The 25795-nt window shown below is 43.9% G+C and overlaps 1 protein-coding gene across 1 annotated transcript; it reads right to left on the bottom strand.

Annotated features, from left to right (window-relative positions):
- Positions 1-1557: 1557 nt before the first annotated feature.
- LOC144604766 (uncharacterized) lies at positions 1558-22271 on the bottom strand. The gene is made up of 11 exons (XM_078419411.1): positions 22161-22271; positions 16099-16188; positions 14752-14837; positions 13983-14155; positions 12940-13216; positions 11906-12098; positions 9955-10104; positions 6307-6483; positions 5401-5527; positions 3113-3270; positions 1558-1887 (listed from the first exon to the last, which is right to left on the bottom strand). The coding sequence occupies exons 1-11, from the start codon at positions 22269-22271 to the stop codon at positions 1558-1560; spliced, it is 1872 nt and encodes a 623-aa protein (XP_078275537.1).
- Between the last annotated feature and the right edge of the window lie 3524 nt (positions 22272-25795).

The following is a 25795-nucleotide window of genomic DNA, read 5'->3' as shown; positions in this document are numbered from 1 at the left end:
ATAATGGAGGAATTATAAGGTCATAGAATTATATAGCACAGAAACAAGCCCTAGGGGCCAACTTATCCTTGCCAACCAAGGAGGGTGTTATAAAGTATCGTATAAAATTAATGCACTCAGTGAAAACAGAGCTCCCCTTTTTGAACCCTGCGCTAAAGATAGTTCTTCCTATTTACACAATCTGGACCCCCATGATTTTATGCATAATAAAAACCATATACAGTCGTGTTAACATCCACATATCTACAATTTCCCTCAGTGCCTTGCTTTCTAGTTTTTTGGTAATTTGTAAGTTTAGACTAAATGTAAGGGGGCATACTAAAGCAGTCTGCAGACAATGAAAGATTAGCCATGTGGTTGACCGTGTGGGCATCCTCAGGTATCTGCATCCCCTCCAGTGCAATCTCACCTTCCCTGTGACCCGGTGATCAGAACCTTATGCCATACTTAAGATGTACCCTTACAATTATTAAACACAGTTTTGATATAACCTCCCTGCTCTTATATTTTATACTTTGGCTAATAAAGAGAATCATCCCGACTGCCTTTTTAACCACCTTATTGACCTGTCTTGCTGCCGTGAATGATCTGTAGTCATGTATTCCAAGGTCCTACTGCTCTCCACATCGCTCAATATCCTCCCATTATTATGTCCTTCTTTGCCTGATTGCATCTTCCCAGATACATTAGCCCAGACTTCTCTGGATTATATTCCATTGTCCAGCTTCATGTATGACCGACCAGACCATCCATTGCCTCCTGTAGTTTGAAGCTTTCCTCCTCACTGTCAACCACATGACATATTTGCACTGTCTGCACACTTCTTTATCATGGGCCCTATATTTAGGTCTAAAGCCTTTGTAAATTGCCAGGGAAAAAAAAGCAAGGAGCTGAAGACTGAGTTCCATGGTATTTATTCACAAAATGCTGGAGTAACTCAGCAGGTCACGCAGCATCTCAGGAGAGAAGGAATGGGTGATGTTTCGGGTCGAGACCCTTCTTCAGACTGAAGAAGTTCAGAGTTCCATGGGATCAACTGTGAATAGCCATCTCAGACACAAGTCATATTTCCTGCATTCTTTAAACTTAGCAACTCACTGGAAAACCTATTATATTACTATACACCATATAAAAAGATTGAAATAGAAGTATGCTAAAGAATTAATAAGAGTAACATGTAATAGTCTGAAACATCGGCTAATCTGTCACCATATGTCTTGACCATGGCAGGTTATCAGTTTTACTGTATCACCCTTAACAATTGCAATCACCTGCTGTTTGAGTTGTGGCTACACTGTTTTGCATGGATCTTGCCAGTGACTCAGTAAGGGAATGTTTCATGAAATTCGAAGCTTCTCTTTTGTTCAATAAAGAACCTTTGTTTGTTGGTTTAAACTATTGCTCGTTTTCAAGTATCTTAGGGAGTTAGTTGTACTGAGGTACAACCTCTTCACCTGTGTTATTTTAATATTTCTTCCACCTCTTTACTGTGCCAGATTACAAAGCTGAACCTGGTTAAGATGTTCTTGATATTGACTGAGCAATTAATTCCCATCTCTACCAGCAGGGCTGGGTGGGGGGGCAGGTTTCAACAGATGAATGCTTCATGTTACTGAGGTCATGGTGTAACACAGACCTTGTGGTCGGAAAGCTCTTGTGGGGATACACAATGCAGATATTTGTTCTCACCAGCTCTCCAGACTTTGAATCTGTCTCCTGCAGGTGTCGCTGATTCCTCACCAAGCCCCCTTCTGCTTCACATATCTCACTCGTGATTTTTGCTGAAGCTTCAATTGGAATCCCCAGACCAATTTTTTCTATGTTTTCTGGATAGCCAACCAAAGTCTCCTCCAGCTCCTCCACTTTGTGCATCTCAAGGATTGGTTCCTTTAAGAAAAGAAACAGAAGCTAATATGGAAGCTTGTGGATCTCAGCACAGTCGTGACTTTCACTTAACACCAAGAAATCGTAATGCCTTTCCTTGAGCGGACATCAATCAGCCCTCCATCCCCCCACATGTTCAGAATAGTCTCCGCTGAACTACACGGGCATATACAGATGCACACAAAATTATCCAATTTTATGTGGAGGGAGCAGGCCAGTCAGTACTATTGGAACAATGGATGGACAGGCAACAGTGGCCCATAAATGTCAAGAGTCCAACAACGAACCATGTTCTGGCAATCAAACCATTCTCCCAGCTTCTCATCAAATATCTCAAACCAATAGGCTTTCTGCTCCTGAGAATGCAGACTCTCTCCCCCCATCCCTTGAAAGTGTCTACTCTCCCCCCTGTGACTTTCTTCCCCCTCCCCTGAAGCTGCTTTTGCTCTCCCCTCCCCTGGAGGTACTGACTCCCCCCTCTGCCAAAGGTGCAGACTCTCTCCTCATCTCCCTCTCTTCGTAGGGCTGCTGGCTCTCTCTTCTCCCCTGCCTGGATATGAAGCCGCTGGCAGTGTTCAATCCCTGGGCCTGAAGCAGGTGAGTTTTGAACCTGGCCTCTGTTACTCTGACTCTGAGAATGGTAACAGCATGGAAGGAGGTGATCTGGCCCATCAGATCTATGTTAGAGCAATCTGGCTAGTCATGCTTTCCTTGCCTTGCTAATTTCCTTTTGGATTCTCATCCAGCTCCCGTTTGAATGGTGTAATTGAATCCACCTCCATGATCATCCCTGGTGATGCACACCCCTCTCCACTTGCAGTTGTAAGAAACATTTTCCTCAATACGCAGGGTTCCTGGAGATTTCAATGAGAACCTGTGCGCACAACCTCAGGACTCACAGGGCCCAAGAAGCAGGCTTCATTTGGTGTCTTTGCATGTGATACTGGGGTCTTGTGCAAGCACTGCTGGAATTTGTAGCCTGGAAGTTTTGAGTGCCAGCTTAGGGGAAAGTTCCCCGGCATGGAGTCCAGAATACTCATGGAAGGAGTTTGAAGCTGATCTGCCATTAGTGAGGGGGGGTAGACCACGTCTTAGTGAGAAGGCAACAAACAAGGCCACCTTGCTCGAAGGAGGAACTGTGATGGATATGAGAAAGCCCAGGATGTACTTTCCAGAGATTAGGCCTAGATTATTTGTATTTGCATTAATCCCAACTCAGCCAGCTCACCTGTAGCAATGGAAAGTTGTCCAGAGTTGGTACAGTTATTTCACTGGAATTGATGGCATCACCTCTAACAGCAGATGGTTTAACGTTGCAGATGTCCAACACAACTCCATTATCCACGTTGTCATGCACCAAAACATCAGCAGATCCCAGACCCTGCCCTGTCAGATGCAAAAAGTCACGTGTTTAAACAATGCCTGGACAGACCCTCCCATGCAATAAACCGATAGAGGAGCAAGTCAGTGCCCATTCTCTGCTCCTGCATTCCATGACCCCTGTCCCCTTTCCATGCCAAACTGACCCATTTTCCAACTCTCAGAACCCATTTTTAATAAATATGTAAGCACAGAGGAGATAGAAGCAGGGATAGGGTGGCTGGCCCTCGTACCTCTTGAATCATTCAGTAAGAGCATGACTGATCTTTTACCTGCACTGATCCCATATTCTTTGATTAATATCTTAAATATATCCAAAGGCTGAAACTTCACAGTTATCTTGGGTGAAAATCCCAATTATTCACTATCCCACGGATGAAGAGGTTTCTTCTCATCTCAGTGCGTAATGGGCAACCCTTTACCTCTGATCTGAGCCTTTGTTCCAGACCTCTTTGTTCTCTGGACACTCCACTTCCCCTGTCAAGCCCCACAACTATTTTCTACTTTTCACTGAGATCACTCGTTCCTCAAAACTCAAGTCTCATGCAGGATGCTTAATCTCTCCTTTTAGGAAAGGTAATTTAATATTTTTACCCTCATCATCAATCTGGTAAATCTGCACTACACACCTTTGATCACAAGTGTATCAGTCCTTGGGTAGGAAGACCAGTGCACAATATTCAACTCTCATTTTGACTTGGACAATGTAAAATTTCAGCTGGATATTCTTACTGTCGTATTCATATCCCCTGAACACCAATACTTTTCAATATCTTACCATATAAAATAGACTTTTTTGAATACTAAAGAAGGCAACTATATTCTCAGTTTTTCACTTAGCCATCAAAGTCTATTGTATCCCACTTACAGCTTGCACTTCCACCCAGCAATTTTGGTTAAATTACACTTGGTTCTCTCATCAAAATAATTGATAAAGATTGTGAACAGATAGGTGCCCAGCATAGATCGTTGTGGCATCTCACTAGAAAAAGTGCCACTTATTTCAAGGGACTGGCTGAAGTCTGAAGAAGGGTCCCGACCCAAAACGTCACCTATCCATGTTTTTCAGATATGCTGCCTGACCCACTGAGTTACTCCAGCACTAACAGTTAATCCTCAGATTCTCTTTCTAACCTTCAGGTCTTTCCCTAATCCACAGTGACTGTTATGGCACAGCACAGAAACTTTAAGGATTAACAGGGATTAATCTTAACCCCTTGGCAGACTCAGTGAGGTGCTTGAACCCACAAGAATCTTCCCAGAACTAAGAGGGCCAACACCTGCTCTGCTTTGTGGAAATATCTCAAAGTTGGATGAAGTAAGGATAGAAAGGCAGAAATTGAGGGAGGTTCAGAGAAAGGTGACAGAGAGAGGAAAACAATGAAAAAGGTGAGAGACCAGAAGAAGAAAGAAAGGAAAGCAGGAAGAGAGGCGGAGAAATGTTGGTTTGGTTACCAGAGCTAGGTGTGTGCATGAGTATTGTATCAACTGTACTCGCCTTCATGCTTCAGTGGAACTCGGTAAAGAATTGTGAGTACAATGGAGGGCAGAGGCTCACACAAGAAATCAAGGGGAGACTTACACGAGTGTGTGGGAGAGAGAGAGAGAGAGAAATGTGATTAATGACATCTTGCCATGTTTCAAGAGCTAATAAAAACGAACAAAGAGGGCAAGAGTCAGGGGGAGGGAGCTTATATCTGATCTATGATACACAGGTATATTGTTAGGGCGTGGCTAACAAAACATAACCCAGACCTCTTGGAACTACTCAGCCTTCACATCTCTACTCTCAACCACCATGTTCAGCTCCACCTCCATCTCCCAAATTGGCTTAATTCCAATTCTAATTCCCAGCTCATCCCAATCTTCAAGTCTTTTGCCATTTCTACCATATCCTCAACATTCTCAATTCCACTCATATCCAGCTCAATATTCAACATCTTAATCTTCACCTCCACCCGACTTCCACGTCTATCCACTCTATTCCCATCTCCTTTACTATTCTTATCTTTACTCGCTATTCCCACTTCCCATATTGGTGAACTCCACAATTATCTCAATCTCCATCCTCATCTCTAACGTCTACTTCACGTTCATCCCCACATTCATTTCTAGCCTAATACCCAGGGCCCTTACCGATCTGATCAACATCCATCTCTGGTGTAACTAGTTCCAGGAACATGACTGCCAGGTTGTTATAGTGCTGGTTGTTCTGCCGGTCATCATGTAGTGAGCAGTAAGTGCTAACCAGGTCATTCATAAACTGAAACAAAAGATATAATGGGGTTGAGTGCATAAGCAGTTGTACAATATAAGTTAACCAATACAGTGAATCCAGAGCGGTGAATCTCAATTTAGAGTTGCTGATAGCCATGATCACAATGATCAGCCATGATCACAATGAATGGTGGTGTTGGGAACTCAAAGTAAATCCACGATGGTGAATTCCCATACAGGGCAGGGAAGTGTGGTGTTTACGTGATTTGACAAATATCCAAATGTCCAGGAACCAAAAATGTATGTTTGAATCCTACCATGGTAATTGGGGAATTTAAATTGAGTTAATTCAATACATCTGCAATTAAAAAGCAATACTAGTTATCAGTAAGGGTGACCTTGAATCTAGTAGATGCGTACCTGGTTCACCAATGGCATGCAGGGAAGGAATCTACTGTCCTTACTTGGTCTAGCCTACATGTGAGTCAAGATCCATCAATGTGGTTGGCTTTTAAATGGTAGTTTGAAATGGACCAGCAAGCACTCAGTCCAAGGCCACATAGAAATGGACATAAAATGCCAGTCTTAACGCTAAAGCTCACCATCTATGAATTAACAACATTCTTAACACATTAAAGCCTAATACACATAACCCACTCTACACATCCTACTCTACAGAGCCTCCAATTGACACTCCATGCATTGAACACAATACAAGACAGAGAGCCCAGTATGCATTTCAATAAAGAAATCTCATTGCAGAGAACCTAATGTAAAGAACCACAACACAAATGCATCAGTCCAGAGGCAGCACAAATTTCTCACCTGTCCCTCCATCTGTTGGGTCAGTTCCTGAACATTGGCCAGTTGCATGAGATGTAGCTCCATGAGCCCCATGATGGCTGGGCTTTGCCTCCTCGTCTGCACTGTGGTCTCCTTCCTTTCCCAGTACAGAGCAAAGGCTTTCTCCAAGAGACTGAGCTGAAGGTCACTTTTCTCACTCTGAAGGTAAGAGGTTCGTAATTCACACAATCATCAGAAACTCACATTGAGGAAAGCTATTTGAGGCCTTGGTTTATCATACCTCTATCCCTCCCACAGCAACATGTAGTTGTTCTTTAATTGACCTTGGGGTGTTTGTGTCGTTTATCTATCCACTGCTCATTGCTTCTGTTGATACTGCACATCTTCATGTTTATTTCTGAATTGACTTAATAATATTGAGCCCTTGCCCTACACTTCTAGTTTACTTTGCAGTCACGGTCAGGATTCAAACATCACTACATTGTTCATCCTTTGATTTACCCCGATTAGAATGAAGAACTCACTGTTGACTAGACTTTTTTTAAACCCAGTCCCTGTAGGCCAAGAAGTTCATCCTTTTGGCCCTTCTGCACTCACTAGAACTCTCATACCTTGGCTACCAGTAATGAATACACTAATTCCGGCCAGAGTCAGACCCTACTGTATATTCCAGGTGAACTTGCATTCGATTTTGTTGAAGTGAATGTTCACACTGAGGCCATCCTTCCTATTACCATATGATACTATGATCATGTTAACCACACTAAATTCAGTACTGCTGTGGTAGCTCAAGGCTGGGCACCTGTGATGGCCATTGGCCATTGGCAGTTACAGATCTGATTTTCACCGCAATTTGTAAACTCGGAGCCTTCCACTTCTCCTACTCTACCATTACCATTATCAGGGGACCAATTGTGATAAAATGGGGATTCAATGAAGAGTATTCCAGTAGCAGCACCAAATGTACATAAACACAAGATGCCATCCTGGTGAAGCTACCCAACTATGACATCCCAACTAAACCGTGGAAGCTGCAGTCAGAAGTGAGCAATTTTCCAAACTACTGGTTCTGCCATCCTACTCCAAATCGTGATGGACAATCAAATAATTAACAGACAAAGGATGTTCCATGGATGTTCCTACTTCCATGGATGGTGAATGCGAATCTCATAGATAACCCTGAATCAATTTGAATTGTCTTCAAACAGCAATGCCAAATATATGTTCTCATCACAAAAGCTGCCTCATTTAATTCCATACATTCCATATGCTGTCAATAAATGGGGAAGAAATAGCAAAAGGCAAAGGCTGTCATGATGAAAACTTGTGCTCCAAAACTAGTGGGATTTCTAGTCAAGTGTTTAACTATTGGAATATCATTGTGTCATTGGAATTTCTCAAGTATCTTTGAGTATCAATGAATCTACATGATATTGCACTGATACGATCCGCCCACAAAAAGCAGGACAAATCCAAACCAGCCAATTAGTACCCCATTAATGTCTTGTTCATTAGCATACTTCATGCAGCAGCTGAGAAAACACAATCTGCCACAGGCAATGATGGTCCAGTATTATACTGCCATCAGAGTCTATCCTCACCTTCTCCATCATGGTCTGGTTTGGCTCAGCCACCAAGCATGACATCCAGAGGCTGCAGCGCTTCATTCGATCAACCGAGAAGGTAGTTGGCTGCAACCTTCCCCCCATCGACGAACTGTACACCGCAAGGGCCAGGAAGAGAGTGGGTAAGATCATCTCTGACCCCTCTCACCCTGGCCACAAACTCTCTGAAGCACTTCCCTTTGGAAGGCGACTCTGGCTTGTCAAAGCCGCCACAGCCAGACATAAAAACAGCCTTTTTCCCCATGAGCAGTAGCTCTACTCAGCAGCCAAAAATCTGTAGCCTCCTTGTGCTCTGTTATTTTATTTCATTCTTCACATGTTTAAATTATAATGTTTTATTTTTAATTGTCTACTGTATATCGTGATGTTACTTGCGAGCAAAGCACCAAGGCAAATTCCTTGTATGTATACATATTTGGCTCATATTTGGCCAATAAAATTTATTGAATTCAATTCAATTCAATTCAATAATAATAGAATATATCAACAGTGCTCTTTACAAGTATTTCATTTGCCAGGTTGAATTCTGCAAGGGCCAGTCAGCTGCAGATCTCATTCCAGCCTCTTTCCAGACATGGACAAAAGGAGATGAATTTCAGAGGTGACTAGTATGTAACAAGCAAAATTGATAAATAACTTATGTGTGCGCCACATAAACAACGGGCAATCTCCCAGAGGGAAACTGACTGCCTTTCCTTGATGTTCAGTGTCATTACAATGCCCAAAAGTCTTGATATCGACATCTGGGTGCCAATAATCACCAGACAATTAACTAGAGCATCCTCATATGTACTTTGCCTATTGGGGTAGTTTGAAACCTTAGTAATCAGCTTTAGTTCCCCAAAGGCTTTCCATCAACAACAGGCACAAATCACGAATGAGACAGCATATTCCTCACTCTCAATCAGTACAGCTCCAACAAGACTCAACATCTTCCAGGATAAAGCAGTATACTTGCATGCTAATGGCTGAGATATATTGTACAAAGTAGATGTACAAAATGCACTGTAGAAAATCAGAGAAGCTTATACGATAGTACCTCGGCTGAAGGATAAGGGGTGTCTCAGGATAGTACTACTCTCCTGCCAGATTCCCTCCCAGCCTCACACCTTCTTCCTTCTCTGTGTGGACTGCAGCAGTTTAAGGTGTTAGCTTACCACCGCTTTCTCAAAAGCACTTCAGGATTGAAATAATTGCTTGCCTTAACCCCGTGGTGCCCACAGCCCATAAATGAATAACAATTGTTACAGCAAAATAGTCATGTAAACCCAGCAGTCTATTTAATCATGACCATAGAATCCTATGAGTCACGCGTCTCTACTTTCTCAAAAGTTTAAAGAAATTCGGAATGTCTCTGAATACTCTAACTTTTACAAACGTACTGTAGAAGGTATCCTGACTGGTTGCATCATGAGCTGGTATGGTAATTCCAATGTACAGAAAGGCGAGAGGCTGCAGAGAGTGATGGTCTCAACCTGGTCCACCATGGATCTCTCCATCAAAAGCATCTATATGGGGCACCAACTCATGAAGGAGGCATTTATTATCAAGGATCCCCACCATCGGGCCATGCCCTCTTTTCACTTTCACTATCAGGCAGGAGGTAGAAGCCTGAAGTCCCACATCACCTGGTTCAGGAACAGCTACTTTCCTACATATCAGATTCTTGGATCAACCAACACAACCCTAATCCTACCTCAACAATGGAAATCTACCTTCTGCCTCCTGCATGACTATGGACTTTTTTTTTTCTAATTATGTTTTTGTACTCATGTTTTGATTTTGCAGTTTTCGTTCTTTCAGAAATGTATGTATAATTTGTTTTTGTGTGTAGTCTATGTGTCTGTAATGTTGCTGCACGATTTTTCATAGTACCTACACCGTATCATACACCTGTGCACGTGACAATCAAGTTGACTAGACAAGCCTATTTGAGGAGTGTTTAGAAACTATTACAAATAGAACATATTAAAACCATGACAATGTCTCTCATTAACAGTAAAATCCAAGGAAAAGAGGCTTACGACAGATAACAAATACTTACACCCGTGGTATCTTCTGGCCTGCTTGATAGGGGGTTAACCCATTTTTCATTCTGGCTGTAAATAGGAGTATTGTTACATCCCAACTTCTCTTTGCAAGGCTCCACATCAATTCCTGGTGTCATCTGCTTGTAAATAAACTGTAGTAGCAACTATTATCAAAAAGAAATTTACAAATGGTTGGAGAAGGATTTAATTTACTCGCTGATGAAATATCCTGATTGTTTCACAATATTACGAGGGAAATGCCAAGTGAAGCTTCCTCTCCAGCCCCATTGTCAGGCCCAGAGTAAGGCTGCCTCTTCTCTGACCATCGATCACTGTCAGGCAGGATGAATAAATATCTATAATATGGGTGCCCTACAAGAGCAACGTAACATGCCTCAACGACTACCAACTGGTGGCTCTAACATCTGTGGTGATGAAGTACTTTGAGAGGTTGGTTATGACAAATAACGATACCTGTTTAAGTAAGGACCTAGACCCAGTACAATTCATCTACCTGCAAACTAGATGAACTGATATCGCTGGCTCTCCACTCTGCACTGGATCGCTGGGAAATAAGCGTATGGATGCCAGGCTGTTGTTCATTGACTACAGCTCGGCGTTCAACGCTATTATCCTCTCCAAACTTTTCAAACTCTGAGAACTGGGTCTCTGTTCATCCCCAGTAATTGGATCCTTGACTTCCTCATCAACAGACCACAATCATCAACAGACCACAATCAGTGTGAATTGGCAACAACAATTTCTCCTTGATATCCATCAACACAGGAGCACCTCATGGCTGTGTGCTCAGTCCCCTGCTCTGCTCTCTCAATACCCATGATGGTGTAGCCACAGGTGCATTTAAAAGCTGTGTGCTCAGTCCCCAGCTCTATTCTATAGGCAGCTCCAATGCCATCTTTACATTTTCTGATGATTCACCATTGAATCAATGAATTGGACGAATGACAGGTAACGATGAGTCAAAGTAGAGGAGAGAGATTGGAAATCGGATTGAATGTTGTCAGAACAAAAATCTTGCTCTCAATGTTAGCAAGACCAAGGAGCTGATTGTTGACTTCAGGAAGGGAAAGCCGAGGATCCATGAACCTGTCTCCATCGATAGGACAGTGGTGAATCGAGTCAATTGTTTCAAATTCCTGGGGTGCATATCTCTGAAGATCTGTCCTGGTCTAGCACATTGGTTCAATCACATAGAAAGCTCAGAAATGCCTCTGCTTCTTTAGAAAGCTGTGGAGATTCAGTAAGTTGACAAATACTCTATCGAACCTCTACAAGTGCATGGTAGAGAGCATATTGACTGGATGCATAATGGTCTGGTTCCGCAACTCATTAGAGATTACAGAGAGTTGCAGACACTGACCTGTCTATCACAATACTGCCCTCCCATCATCATAGGGATCTATCTCAAAAAGGCAACCAATATCTTCAAAAGGCCACACCATCCTGGTCATTTCACTACTACTTAGGGAGGAGGCTACAGGATGCTGAAAACCCTAACCACCAAGGTTCAAGAACAGCTTCTTTCCAGCAACCATCAGGCTCTTGAATACTACACAACATTAACCTCAGCAACTATGATCTTCTAAGGACTGTGTCTTTGGTTACACAACAGCCTTTGTTTTCTGCGGGTGAGGTTAGTTTTCGTTACTTAGTATTATGGTTGCTACTTTATTGTATTTTTGATCATTATACATTTTCTGTATATTATTGTGTTTACAGACCTGTTAATATGCAGCTAGTAAATAATTTCATTGTTCCACGGTTGGTACATAGGACAATTAAACATTCTTGATCAGTGGGCATTGTATCTTAAGGATGGATGGGACTTACTGGTCAAGGAATTTGCATGACTTTAAAACAGTCACAATATAGATCTTAATATTAACAATCCCACTTATTTCGTCGAGTACATTAGATAGAGTCACATAAGCAATGACAACTTACTGTTCGTTCCTCATGGTGATTTTTACATAACTGTTCCAAAATCATCTTCTGAATGTGAATCCGTCCCAGCATTGCCAATGCCTTGGGATCAAAGGTTGTGACCACTGACTGCCTTGGTTTCTGAGGATAGGTTGTGCAGATGAAATCCTGCAGTCTGCTCACAGCTAACATTTCATTCTTACTCTCATATAACCTTGGAAAAAGTTATTTAAACAGTGTTAAATCCCAAATATCGTACAGTAAGATTTGTTCACAAAATATCACAACCTCCGCAATGTACATATCGACAACCTTAAATTTCCAAATCTCCAGAGCCCAAATCCACCCTCAACACCAAAACCTACCTCATTCACAGCCCCAATCCCATCATCTGTCCTACCTCATCCAAACCCAATACGGTCTCCTTTTTCCGAGTGAGCATGTTGAAGTCCCTGTGATTTAATTATCTCAAGCCTCTTCTCTTAGGATCCCAAATCTATATCCCCCTCATTGAAACACTATCCCCTCTCTTTCTGAACATTGGTCTCTACTGGATCACAGTACCCTCTCTCTCCAGAAGCCAGTCCCTCTTCTCTCTGTATTCCTGTTTCCCTGACTATTCTCTTTCTTAACATCAATCCCCCTTCTTCTGCCAGAATCCAGACTCTTCTGTCTTTCTGTTTCCCAAAACCTCTTTCCCAGGACACCACTTCCCCACGTCTCTGAATCCCAGTGACACTTGTTCTTCAAAACCCAGCTCCCTTCTTTCTCCGGGCCAAGTTTCCACTGTCTGTACCACAACCCCCCCTCTCCCTGTGTAAACCAATTTCCTCTCTTGCAAGGCCAGTCCCCTCTCTGACATTCCCAATGCCTCTCCTTCTATTGACCCCAACCACTGTACTCCCTGGACTTTCCTCTCATGGACTCTCTTTAGACTTTAGCAGTTATTTATGTCTTCTACCAGTGATTATTGCACTTTTTTGTTTTACTACTTTGGGAACCACAGCAGAAGCATCTGCCCAATGTCTAGAGGTTGGGTATTTTGGGCGACTCACATTGTAACCTTGCTTCTGTACTTGGCTTGGTTAACACTGCAATGCCTGCGATTCACTTCCTGTGAGGTCTGGCCACTCTGCGTCCACTCGCTGATGCCCAGCACAAGTGCTGCTGTCTCAAATGTGTCTTGGAGCTGGGCCTGGCATTGCAGGTAGTGCTGGGAAAGGAAAAGCCGGGACCTCTGCACTGGGGCCATCGGTGTGCACAAAATGGAAGACATTTCTTCCTCGCAACATCTATGCAAATCCAGGAGCAATGATAGGAGAGCAGAAGTTTCTGAGAATTAAAAGAGAAGGAGCTTCAGTGGCAGGCAGATTCCCCAACTCAGCCCCACCTTCCACTCACTCCATCCTCAAACCTAACCCATCTTTCAACGCCCAAATCCACTCTCCAATCTCGGCACGCAAGAGGTAATAACATAAGCGAACGTTTGTCAACACCCACATCAAACGCAAATGGAAACTAAGCCCTATGAGAGCAAGCAGGTAGAGACAAACAGAGCAAGGTGGGCTTTCACAGATGAGAGACAGGCAGTATTTGTAAAGCAAATACACTACTGTCTACAAATACTGCAGACACTAAAAATCTGATGTGAAAAAAAAATGCTGGAAGTACTCAGCTGGTTGGGCTGCATTGGTTGAAAATGGGAGAGAGTTTGTATTTCAGGTCATTTACCGTTTGTGTCATTCACCTCTGCTTGCTCTCCACTCTGGCATAGACAATCCAAACTCGGTCCTAATCTCCTGCTTCCCCTCCAATAACCAAGCCCCTGCTCAAACACCACCCTTAAACCCTAACCCCGCCTTCATTACCAACCCACTTTCAATTTTACTCTCCGTTGTAAATCTACGATCTTAAACCCAACTCCAAACCCGCACTCTCAAACACCTTCCATCATCAACTCCCTACCCTCACTCTCTACTCCCAGTATCCTAATCATGGCCCTGTGCATCAACCATCAGCATCTCCCCCTAGCCTCACTGACCCCCAACATCCTCAAAATACCCCCATTTTCTCATTTCAAACCATTATCTCCCCATACCCCAATGTTTCTGTAGTCTCTCTTGCTGGAGCCGTTCAAAGAGCATTTGGTACTTCTGCTCTACCAGCTGGAGAAAGTGTGACTTTGACACAACATCCTCGCCCTCAGGACCCGGGCACTCCATGTCTTGTCCATCATCATGAATGACAGCAGACACTCCGTCCACTGCCCATCTACAACAAAAAACCAAGGTCATCAGGGTCAAAGAGGAAAAGAATTGTGAACAGTGTAGAATATGGAAAGCATGAGAGGTGAAATAAACTTTGCAGCTTTTAAAACGGGTGGGTGTGTACATTACAGCAACGTAGTTTAACCCTCCTGTGGAGACTCTCCCAGCTTCACAGCCTCATGACTGGCAGAACCCCTCATTTAAGCCTAGAAAGTGTGAATACATGGTATTCACGTGGTGACTCAATATCACTTCTATTGTATTCCCAGTCAGTGTGACTCAGAACAGCACACAGTGTAGTCCTGGTGTGTGAACTAGTACCACAGTTTACCTGTGGTGTGTGTGTGTGACCGAGTACACAACCAGTGTCGTCCTGGTGCGTGTGAACCAGTACCACTGTTTACTTGTGGTGTGTGTGTGATGCAGTACACAACCAGTATACTCCTGATGTGTGTGAACCAGTACCACAGTTTACTTGGGTGTGCGTGTGCTTGATTATACAACCGGTGCACTCCTGGTGTGTTTTCCGGCAACATTTCCATAATCTTGGGTGTTGGGGAAATTTATGTACCCCAAGTAATTCTTGATGCTGGTACGCACCTGGTGCTGACCCGATGTCGCTCCTGCTGCACACTGCTGAGGTACTCGAGCTGTGCCTTCCAACTCTCCAGTTCAAATTCCTCATCCTGTGAAAACACTGCAGCTTCCGTCAGTCAGTCACTGCTGCCGTCTCACACTGACTCACACCATTCTCGTCACTCTCTCCATTGCTCTGTTACTCCCACAGTTCCTGACTGCTTCCATGGGTCAGTGCTGTGGTCATTCCCTCAGTGCTCCACTCTCTCGCTCACAGTCACAGTCACTCACTCACCACTGTGTTAACCTGTGGGGCAGCTTGTGGAGTGGACCACTCTATCACTCACTCACTCACTCACTCACTCACTCACCTGTCATGATCATTCACATTCATGTTCTCAGTCCTCCTCACTCCCTCACTCAAACTCAGCACTGCTGCCCCAGATACACAACATCCATCAGCTGCAGTGTAATGCTCTACCATCTGCAAGTTTACGACAAGCCATTCATCTTTCTAATTTGATGAAATATCAATCATCCATTACATGGCAAGTACAGCACAGGTTGTGTACAAAGTAAAACACCCTTCACACTGTCCCATCAAAAGTTTCAAGAGAAAATACAACCAGGGTTTGATGCAGAGTAATTGTTTCCTGTCAATAGACCCATCACACATCCAGTACAGAGTAAATATCTCTGTGCTTACAGTTGGAGATTGCCCGACTTGTTTTTCCTCCCTCACTTCCAGTTTTGGCATTGTTTGGTGTGACAACAGGGGTTGCCATGTTTCCATTGACGTACCGCGCTCGTTCACATCAGAGATTGGAGCCAGGGGCTCAGGGAGAGACAGTCGATTCCCACAGCCATATCTGCTTTCCCAGACTTGCTACCACAGCCACATCTGCTTTCTACTCTACAATCCCTACTCCAGCTGTTCAGCATCTGCACATTTCAATACACCTGCAGCACAAGGATTGGAGAGTCAGGGACTAAAGGTGATCCAAACTGCCTTGTACTGCAAGGCCTCGGCATCAATCCACAGGCTGCTGGTGAGCACGCACTGCTGGGACTGTACCCCAGTGAGAATTATTCTGGGCAACTGTACCGCAGGGAGTCAGTGTCTGGAGAACTGTACCCCAGGGAGAGGCAGTATCTGGAGATCTGTACCCAGGGAGTCAGTATCTGGGGAACTGTACCCAGGGAGTCAGTGTCTGTGGTATTGTACCGCAATGACAGTCAGTTTCTGTGAACTGCACCAAGGTGACACTGCTCCCTGGACCTCTGCTACAGTAACAGTCCGTGTTTGGGGGCAGCTCCCCCCATCAGGGTTAATGTCTGAGTAAATAACCTGCTATGAGTGTGATCCGATACCTGCTCCAACTGGTCTTGTTTTCTCTGTTGCTCCAATAGAATATCCAGGAATGTTTCAGGGCTGTAGACTCCACACATCTTGCTATACATCTGCCAGCAGAACAAAGATAGTTTTACAACTTCTTTCCTTATCTGATTTCACCTAAACCTCTCTCAGGTTTTACATTTCTCTTCTCTCCTTATATGACACCCTTTGTCTCCATTTTCCTCTCTAGTCTTTATCACTTATTCCACCCATCTTCCAATCAAACCCTCCTCTCCTGTACCCACCTATCACTTACCAGGCTTTGTCCCGTCCCCACCTCTCCTTTCCAGCTTTCTCCCCCCTACTATAATCTGTCTAAAGAAGGGTCCCGACCCAAAGCGTTGCTTGTCCATTCCCTCCACAGATGCTGCCTGACTCACTGAGTTACTCCAGCACTCTGTACTTTGCTCAAGATTCCAGCATCTGCAGTTCCCTGCGTCTCCGCTTTGTTACTACAGCTTCATACTGGAACCTGACTGATGCTGGGCCACAGAAATTGCTTCTAATAATTTTTGTCTGAACAGAACTGTTATTTTTAAATATAGACACCAACCTCCCCTACCCCTCCCCAGGTTAAATAAGGAATACTGGATAGGCTGGGTCGTTTTTCCCTGCAGCGTTGGAGGCTGAGGGGTGACCTTATAGAGGTAGAAAAGGTGAATGTCCATAGTCGGTTTCCCAGGATAGAGGAGTCAAAAACTAGAGGGCATAGTTTTAAGGTGAGAAGGGAAAGATTTTAAATAGACCAGAGGGGCATCTTTTTCCACACGGTAACATGGAATGCACTGCCAGAGGAAGCGGTAGACGTACCTACAATTATGACATTTAAAAGAAACTTAGACGGGTACATGTGTAGGACAGGTTTGGAGAGATATGGGCCAAGCACAGGCAAGTGGGACTAGCTCAGTTAAGCAACTTGGTTAGTATGGATGAACTGGGTTGAAGGGCTGTTTATATACTCTGTGAGTCTATGTCTAATTGTAATTGTAAAATCCTAAACTTAGATCACCAACATTCTCTGCTCATAGTCTCCTGCCATTCAATTAATTTCCCAACAGGTCAATGTTTTGACATTAAATTGGTCAACAGTATGCTTTAAGGGACTTTACCATAAACAATACATACATTGGTGGAGGTGCATGGTATACTTGCCTTCATCAGTCGGGGGCTTGAGTATCAGAGTCAGGAAGTCATGTTGAAGCTTTATAAAACGTTATAAAGTTTGGTGGTGGAAGCAAATACAAAGGTGGTATTTAAGAGGTTATTAGATGAACACATGGACATGTTGAGTATAGACTCATTAAGTCATAGAGTGATACAGTGCGGAAACAGGCCCTTCGGCCCAACTTGCTCACACCGACCAACAATGTCCCAGCTACACTAGTTCCACCCGCCTGCGCTTGGTCCATATCCCTCCAAACCTGTCCAATCCATGTATCTGACTGACTGTTTCTTAAACGATGAGATAGTCCCAGCTTCAACTGCCTCCTCTGGCAGCTTGTTCCATACACCCACCACCCTTTGTTTGAAATAGTTACCCCTCGGATTCCTATTAAATCTTTTCCACTTCACCTTGAACCTATGCTCTTTGGTCCTCGATTCCCCTACTCTGTGCATCTACCCAATCTATTCCTCTCATGACTTGGTACACCTCGACAAGATCACTCCTCATCCTCCTGTGCTCCAAGGAATAGAGAGCCAGCCTACTCAACCTCTCCTTATAGCTCACACCCTCTAGTCCTGGCAACATCCTTGTAAATCTTTTCTGAACCCTTTCAAGCTTGACAATATCTTTCCTATAACATGGTGCCCAGAACTGAACACAATATTCTAAATGCGGTCTCTCCAATGTCTTATACAACTGCAACATGACCTCCCAACTTCTATACTCAATACTTTGATTGATGAAGACCAATGTGCCAAAAGCCTTTTTGACCACCTTATCTACCTGCGACTCGACCTTCAAGGAACCTGCACTCCTAGATCCCTCGGCTCTACAACACTCCCTAGAGGCCTAGCATTTACTGTGTAGGTTCTGCCCTTGTTAGACGTCCCAAAATGCAACACCCCACACTTCTCTGTATTAAATACCATAAATATGGTTATGGTAATGGCGGGTTGTGGATCACATGCAGGCAGAAGAGATTAGTTTTAACTTGGCATCATGTTTGGCACAGACATTGTGGGCCAAAGGGCTTGCTCCTGTGCTGTACTGTACTAAGTGGTGGAAATACACATCAAAATCCCTGTCATCTTTAGCTACCTCTTAAAAATACTCACCATCTCTCACCAGGAGAGTAATGTGCCTTGAAATGTCAGTCTGTTTAGACATGGTGTGGTCAGTGGAAAGCGATGAACGGGCTCTACAAACAGCAGGTGCTTTTAAATGATTTCATGCACAACATATCCTGATCCAAAACCAGATAGAAATGCAACTGTGAAATAGCTGGATCTCCCCGTGACTCATCAATCTTTGCTCAAAGCAGAATATTATTGCAGCTATTACTTTAATTTCCTACCTTAGTGCGAGCTGCCTTTCACAGGACATTGTTCAATTATAAATGCCTCTCTCCATTGCATCACTGTTGCTGTGGCAACACAGTCAGGTGGGAAAACCGAGTTGATTCTTGACGTGTCTCTTTAAACCGCAAGCCCCCATTTTGTGTGGGTTTCTTTAGTTTGATTTCTGTGTTACAATAATGCTATAAAACATTAACAAAGAATACAATCTCTCTCTCATGCCAACAACAAAATCTCCTGCCGCTCCCCCCATGATCCAGAGGGCCCATATCACACAATGGTGAATGAAACTTTGGGTAGCCTGTTGCTCTGCTGCGAAAGTTCTCAACTTTGCCTCACAGTTCTGCTGCACCTGTGTTACACCAACATTACACCAGACACTATGTTAGGCTCCAGAAATTCTTTTGAACTCCAGGGTCTGCCTCTGGCAGACATTTGGAAGCTCAAATTTGTAAAGTGGATTTTTGTGGTGACTGCGGGTATGTGCAAGCTATTGTACCAGGTTTTGAGCCTTACAGGGACCTCCCAGTCTCCCAGCACCGAGTAAACCTCTAGCTCACTGTTCGGGATTTCTAGCCAGCCCAAGGATCACCATCCCCTTCGGGCTTAAATCCTCCAAAATCACCTTCCACTGACAGACCTTTCACCGGAATCTCCCTGGTTGCAAACCTGCTGGAATCCCTTTCCTACCGGATCAAATTCTCTAGAATTATGTACCACAGTTACAGCTTTGCGGATCTGGACTCTCCATTGATCCAAGCACAAAACCCTGCTGCAATAATGCTCTCCCTAAACCCCTGAACACGGCTTTCTCCCAGACCTGACTCCCAGTCTCACCCTTCCTCCTGGAATTCCCACCTCGCTGAGACCAAACTCTCCAATTCTCCTTTCCCTGCAATCCCTATTTTCTCAAACTTGACTCCCGGACTACTTCGTGTCATCCAAATCCACAAGGAGTTTAACCCAAGAACTCAAAGTTGCACAAATCCAAGCAGATCTACTGGGACATTAATAATGCAATACGGTAACTGCTCAACCTATTAACTTCTCAGTTTTGAATCTTGGAGTAACAAAGCAACACAATCAATGTTTGACTATTAAATAGGAGATTCAGGATGTCTGGACACAGAGAGCTAGACTAAGGATCCAAATTCTATCTGATATGAGATCCGTACAGGTTTCTGGCTATACCTTGGATGATGGAACCAGATCTTATTCTGCAGTGAGTTTGTTGAATGAATGAGTCGGAGATAACTTTACCCTTGGCTGGACAATTGAACTATTTCAATCTAAGCGGAGTGCGGCTTTGTGTTTCAATTAGGAGGGATCAAAGGAACTGGTTACTGGACAGCGAGAGAATCAGATGCAGGCAGAGAACAAACATTCACATGTTATCAATGAAGAGGCAAATTAGAATTTCAATCGGCGCAGTCATTAAACAGAAGGTTCTATGGAAAAAAGCTTTCATTACACTCTTTGGATGATCAGTGTTAATAGACTCACTTTGGTACAATCAGGTGCTCCAGTGCACGAAAAAACACATCCTACGTTAGCTTGTGAAATTCCACCAGAAATCACATTTAGAGTAGTTTGTTGCACCCACACAATGAAATTCCTTGTTCACTTGAAGCTCACTGAGTAAACAGTAAACAGCTCCTGCTCCTACTGGGCCTTGTCAGAAGCCTCTCAAATGGGCCATTCTTAGTCACGTGTGTGACCCCCACCTGGTCACACACGTGACCAGTCATATTTGATTTAGATTTTAAAAAAAATTAGATTTAGAGATACAGCGCGGAAACAGGCCCTTCGGCCCACCAAGTCCGAATCCCCGCACATTAACACTATCCTACACACACTAGGGACAATTTTTACATTTACCCAGTCAATTAATCTACATACCTGTATGTCTTTGGACCTCTGACCCTAAACAAACATTGTCAGCATAACATTTATAAATTTCACTTGATAAACCGACATATACAAGTCATATATACAGTACAAAACAATATACCTGTAATGCTTTCAGAATTAGAAGAGACGTATTCCACAAATTTTCACATTTTTGGTCACACACGTGACTAAGAATGGGGCCCTAATACTCCAGTAATTTATTGTTTAAGAAGAAAACATTAGGTGGCGATGACACAACATATTGAATTGTTGGTAAAATAAATGCAGATAAAGACATGCCCTGACTTAGCTTAACGTATATATTAGACCACGATATATTTTTTGGAATATTTTTCCACTCCAAATCTCTAATTCGACTCAGTCTCCCCAGGTTTGTCATTTTCTGCCATCCTATTAAGATGTCCACATCTCCCTCTCTTTCTCAGTTTTGTTCACTAGCCTTTTCCTAATCTGTGCTTTCCCCACCTCTCTTCTTTTCCAGCTTCTTCCTCTTTAAATGTTTTTTTCAATTTTCTGATTCTCTCTCCTTCTGATCCTTGTGCATCTCATAACAGGTATAACAGAGCTTTATTTGTCGTTCGGCACCGAAGTACCGAACGAAACTACATAGCAGTCATAGAAAAAAAGAACACAAGACACATAACCCCAACACAAACGTCCATCACAGTGACTCCAAACACCCCCTCACTGTGATGGAGGCAACAAAACTTCCACTCTCTTCCCCACGCCCACGGACAGACAGCTCGTCCCCGACCGACCCGCACAGTCCCCGCACCGGGCGCTGAAACGTCCCGCGGCCGAACCGGGCGATGAAAGGCCCGCGACCAAGCCTTGCGCAGCTAAGTCCAGTGGCCGAGCCGCACCGGGCGATGTAAAGTCCCGTGGTCGAGCCGCACCAGCGATGTTAAGTCCCGTGGCCGAGCCGCACCGGGCGATGTTAAGTCCCGTGGTCGAGCCGCACCGGGCGATGTTAAGTCCCGTGGTCGAGCCGCACCAGGCGATGTTAAGTCCCGCAGTCGAGCCGCACCAGAGATGAAAAGACCCGCAGCCGAGCCGCACCAGCGATGTTAAGTCCCGCAGCCGAGCTGCACCGGGCGATGTTAAGTCCCGCAGCCGAGCCGCACCAGCGATGTTAAGTCCCGCAGCCGAGCTGCACCGGGCGATGTTAAGTCCCGCAGTCGAGCCGCACCAGCGATGTTAAGTCCCGCGGCCGAGCTGCACCGGGCGATGTAAAGTCCAGCGGCCAAGCCGCACCGGGCGATGTTAGGCCCCGCAGCCGAGCCGCACCCCGCGCCGTGAGGAAGAGAAAAGTTACCCCCCCCACACACCAACACCCCCTCCCGCACATACACAACCAAAAAAATATATAAAAACCATCCCAACACCGACACACAACAAAAAAAAAAAGGAAAAAAGACGAACAGACTGCTAGTGAGCCGCTGCCGTTAGGCGCCGCCACTTATCTCTGATAAATGTCCAATCCGTTAAGATACCACTGGAATCTCACCCTTTCATGTTGTCACAAACATTGTGGGCCTAAGGGCCCGTTCCTGTGCGGTAATCTTCTAAGTTCTTTCAGTTGCTATCGGAACTCCCAATCACCTACTGCTTGCTGAATACTGGAGAACCTGCTCCAAATGTGGAGCAGTAAGCATGCTTGATAGGGAGAATACTGATGTACTTTCTCGGGCCCCAGACCCCCCAACAACACCGTCATCTCAGTCACCAAATCCAATGTCAGAAAATCCTTCACGAGGGTGAACTCTTGGAAGGTGTCCAGCCCTGATGGTGTTCCTGGCCACCACCTGACTGAAGTTTTTGCAACACCTCTCACCTCTCATTACTAAGGTCCAAGGTAAAAGGTCCTGTTTGAAAAGGACATGAATAATACCAGTGCCCAAGTAGAGGAAGATGACTTGTCTCAATGACTACCAACTGGTGGCACTAATATCCGTGGTGATGAAGTGCTTTGAGAGGTTGGTTGTGAAACAAATCAACTCCTACCTTAGTAAGGACCTGCAATTCATCTACTGCCACCACATACGATGCCATCTCGCTGGCTCTCCACTCTGCACTTCGACAATAAAAACATGTACGATGCTGTTATTTATTATCTACAGCTCGGCGTTCAACACTATCATTCCCTCCAAACCTATCGTCAAACTCGGGAACTCTGCTCATCCCAATGCAATTGCATCCTCGACTTCCTCATCGGCAGACCATAACCAGTAGGAATTGGCAACAACACCTCCTCCTTGATAACCACCAACACAGGAACATCTCAAAGCGTGTGCTCAGTCCACTGCTTTACTCACTCTATACCCGTGACTGTGTAGTCAAATTCAGCTGCAATGCCACCATTAAATTTGCTGATGATACCTCCGTTGTTAGACAAATAATGGGTAACAATAAGTTATAGTACGTAGGGAGATTGATAATCTGATTGAATGGTGTCAGAACAATGCTCTTGCTGTTAATATTAGCAAAACCAAGGAACAATTGTTAACTTCAGGAAGGGAAAGCCAGGGATCCAGGAACCGGTCTTCATCGATGGAATGGCCATGAAGAGAGTCAACAGTGTCAAGTTCCTGGGCATGCATATCTCTGGACATCTATTCTGGGCCTAGCCCATTGATGCCATCACAAAAAAAGCTCATCTTAGCCCTCCTTATAAGATTGAGATTCAGTATATCATTGAATACTCCATCGAGGTTTGATAGGTACAGAGCATACCGACTGGTCGGATCACGGCCTGGTTTCATAACTTGAATTTCCTGATATGAAGGAGGCTACAGAAGGTCAACATTGCCATCACAGGTACTGACCTAACCCGCCATCGAAGAGATCTGTAGGAGGCTCGGCCTCAAAAAGACAACCAATATCATCAATGACCCACTCTACATGGGCCACACATTTATCTCACTATTACCAACGGGAAGAAGGTACCAAAGCCTGAAAATTGTGACCATGTTCAAGAACAACTTCTTCCCAACAACCATCAGGCTCTTAACACTGCTCACCACTAACCACAACCTGACCTCAGCAACTATGATCTACTACGGGCATTATTTTGATTACACTATAGGTTTCAGGTTTAAACTATTATGGTCTGGTAACGCAATATTACTGATTGCTAATTTATTGTATTCTTGATTACTGTATATTTATTTATTTGTGCATTATTGCATTGTTAGGCCTGTAACACCACCGCAAGTAAGAATGCCATTGATCTGTTGCTGGTACATGTGACAATTAAACACTCATGATTCTTAACATTAAATAAAAAGCCATGGGCACACCTTCCCAACCCCAGGATTAATCTCCCTCACCGAGGTATGCAGATCACATCAGATTAGACCTTATTCTTGGACTGCCACAATATACAACTTTCCCCAATGAAGGTCAAAAGGTCAAACTTCAAAATCACATGGGTCTAAACCAAAGATAGACACAAAATGCTGGAGTAACTCAACAGGTCAGGCAACATCTCTGGAGAGAAGGAATGAGTGACATTTCGGGTCGAGACCCTTCTTCAGACTATCTTTGGTCTATCTTTGGTTTAAACCAGCTTCTGCAGTTCCTTCATTCGCATGGGTGTAAGCTGCATTTGGATAGAGAAGGGTTATGGGTTCATGTGGAGAATGCATCTAATGTCAACTTCTTGGGCCCCTGCCCGCTCCACCTGACGTGTACCGACACGTGGCTGTGCCAAGGGTAGGCTTCACTCCGTGACAAGTGAAGATTAAATTACTTTAATTATGCTTCATTGTTTGAATGCAGCTGGTGATTAAATCTGTTGATCCAATCATCACTAATGAATTTGTTTCACTGTCATCACGTCTTTTATTCTCCCTCTCTGTTTCCATCTACTAACCAATCCTCAATCCACACCGGTATTATTCATAATCCCATAGGTTCTAGCTTGGTTTTGTAACCTCTCGTATGATAATTTATCGAAAGCCTCTGGAATCCAAAACACCACATCCATTGGTTTTGGCTCATCCATTCTGCTGGTTATACATTCAATAAAAACGGTTAAGGACCTACATAAACTTTTGCCAATGTTTTCCATTTCACATATTTATAGAGGCTTTTACAGTCTGTTGTTGTTTCCAAGAAACAAACAGATATATGAATATACAAACAAAGGAAACAAGGGAATTAGCAGGAATAGCCTCCGACCCTAGAGCCAGTTGTTTCATTTAATCTGATTAAAACCACAAGTCTGCACTCCTGTTTACTCACAGCATTCTTATAGCTCTTTACCATCAAAAAATTATCTACCTTTGCCTCAGAAACATCCTGCTTCCATCAGCCTTTGAGAAAGAGTTTCAAAAACCCATAATACTCTGAGATAATAAAACATCGACTTTGTCTTAATTTGGTAAATTTAAACAGCAACCCCAGTTTTTGTTTCTCCCACAGAAGGTGACATCCTCTCCACGTCCACTTTGTCAAGATCCTTCAGGATCTTATATGCTTCAGTTAAGTCCACTAACTCTCTTCGAAACTCAAATGCACTTTCTTATTGTACTCTTCTCATATTTTTCTTTCTCTTTCCTCATCTATTTCTTGATCGCCATTAGCTGAATGATGACATTTCTCCCAATCCTCACACATTTCCCAATGTTCTTTTGAGCAATGTTTAGTTTAGCTTAGAGATACAGTGTGGAAACAGGCCCGTCGGTCCACCGAGTCTACACCGACCAACAATCCCTGCACACCAATGCTACACACACCTGGGACAATTTACATTTATACCAAGCCAATTTACCTACATGCCTGTACGTCTTTAGAATGTGGGAGAAAACCCACGCAGGTCATGGGGAGAAGGTACAAACTCCGTACAGACAGCACCCATAGTAGGGATTGACCCAGGTCTCTGGCGCTGCAAGCGCTGTAAGGCAGCAACTTTACCACTGCGCCACCATGCCGCACAAATGTTTTTGAAAGTTTTGAAACATTCTTATCTTAGCCAAGAATGAACTTGTTTTCCTGTGTGCTTTTAACCAAACAGGGATATATATTTGTTGTAAACTATGTATTAATCCTCTAGCCAGTGGTTGTTTACTATAATACCTTTTAATGTAGCCCCCTAATCTACCATAGCCAACCTGGTTAGCACACGACAAAGGTTTTCCCCGGACCTTGGTACATGTGACAATAAACTAAACAAACCTTACATCTATGTTATATGCTGTGTTTATATTTAAGACTCTGATTTTGGATCTTTATTTTGCA

The sequence above is a fragment of the Rhinoraja longicauda genome, chromosome 23 (assembly GCF_053455715.1).
Source record: "Rhinoraja longicauda isolate Sanriku21f chromosome 23, sRhiLon1.1, whole genome shotgun sequence".
Taxonomy (NCBI): Eukaryota; Metazoa; Chordata; class Chondrichthyes; order Rajiformes; family Arhynchobatidae; genus Rhinoraja; species Rhinoraja longicauda.
This window is presented reverse-complemented; position numbering and strand designations above follow the sequence as displayed.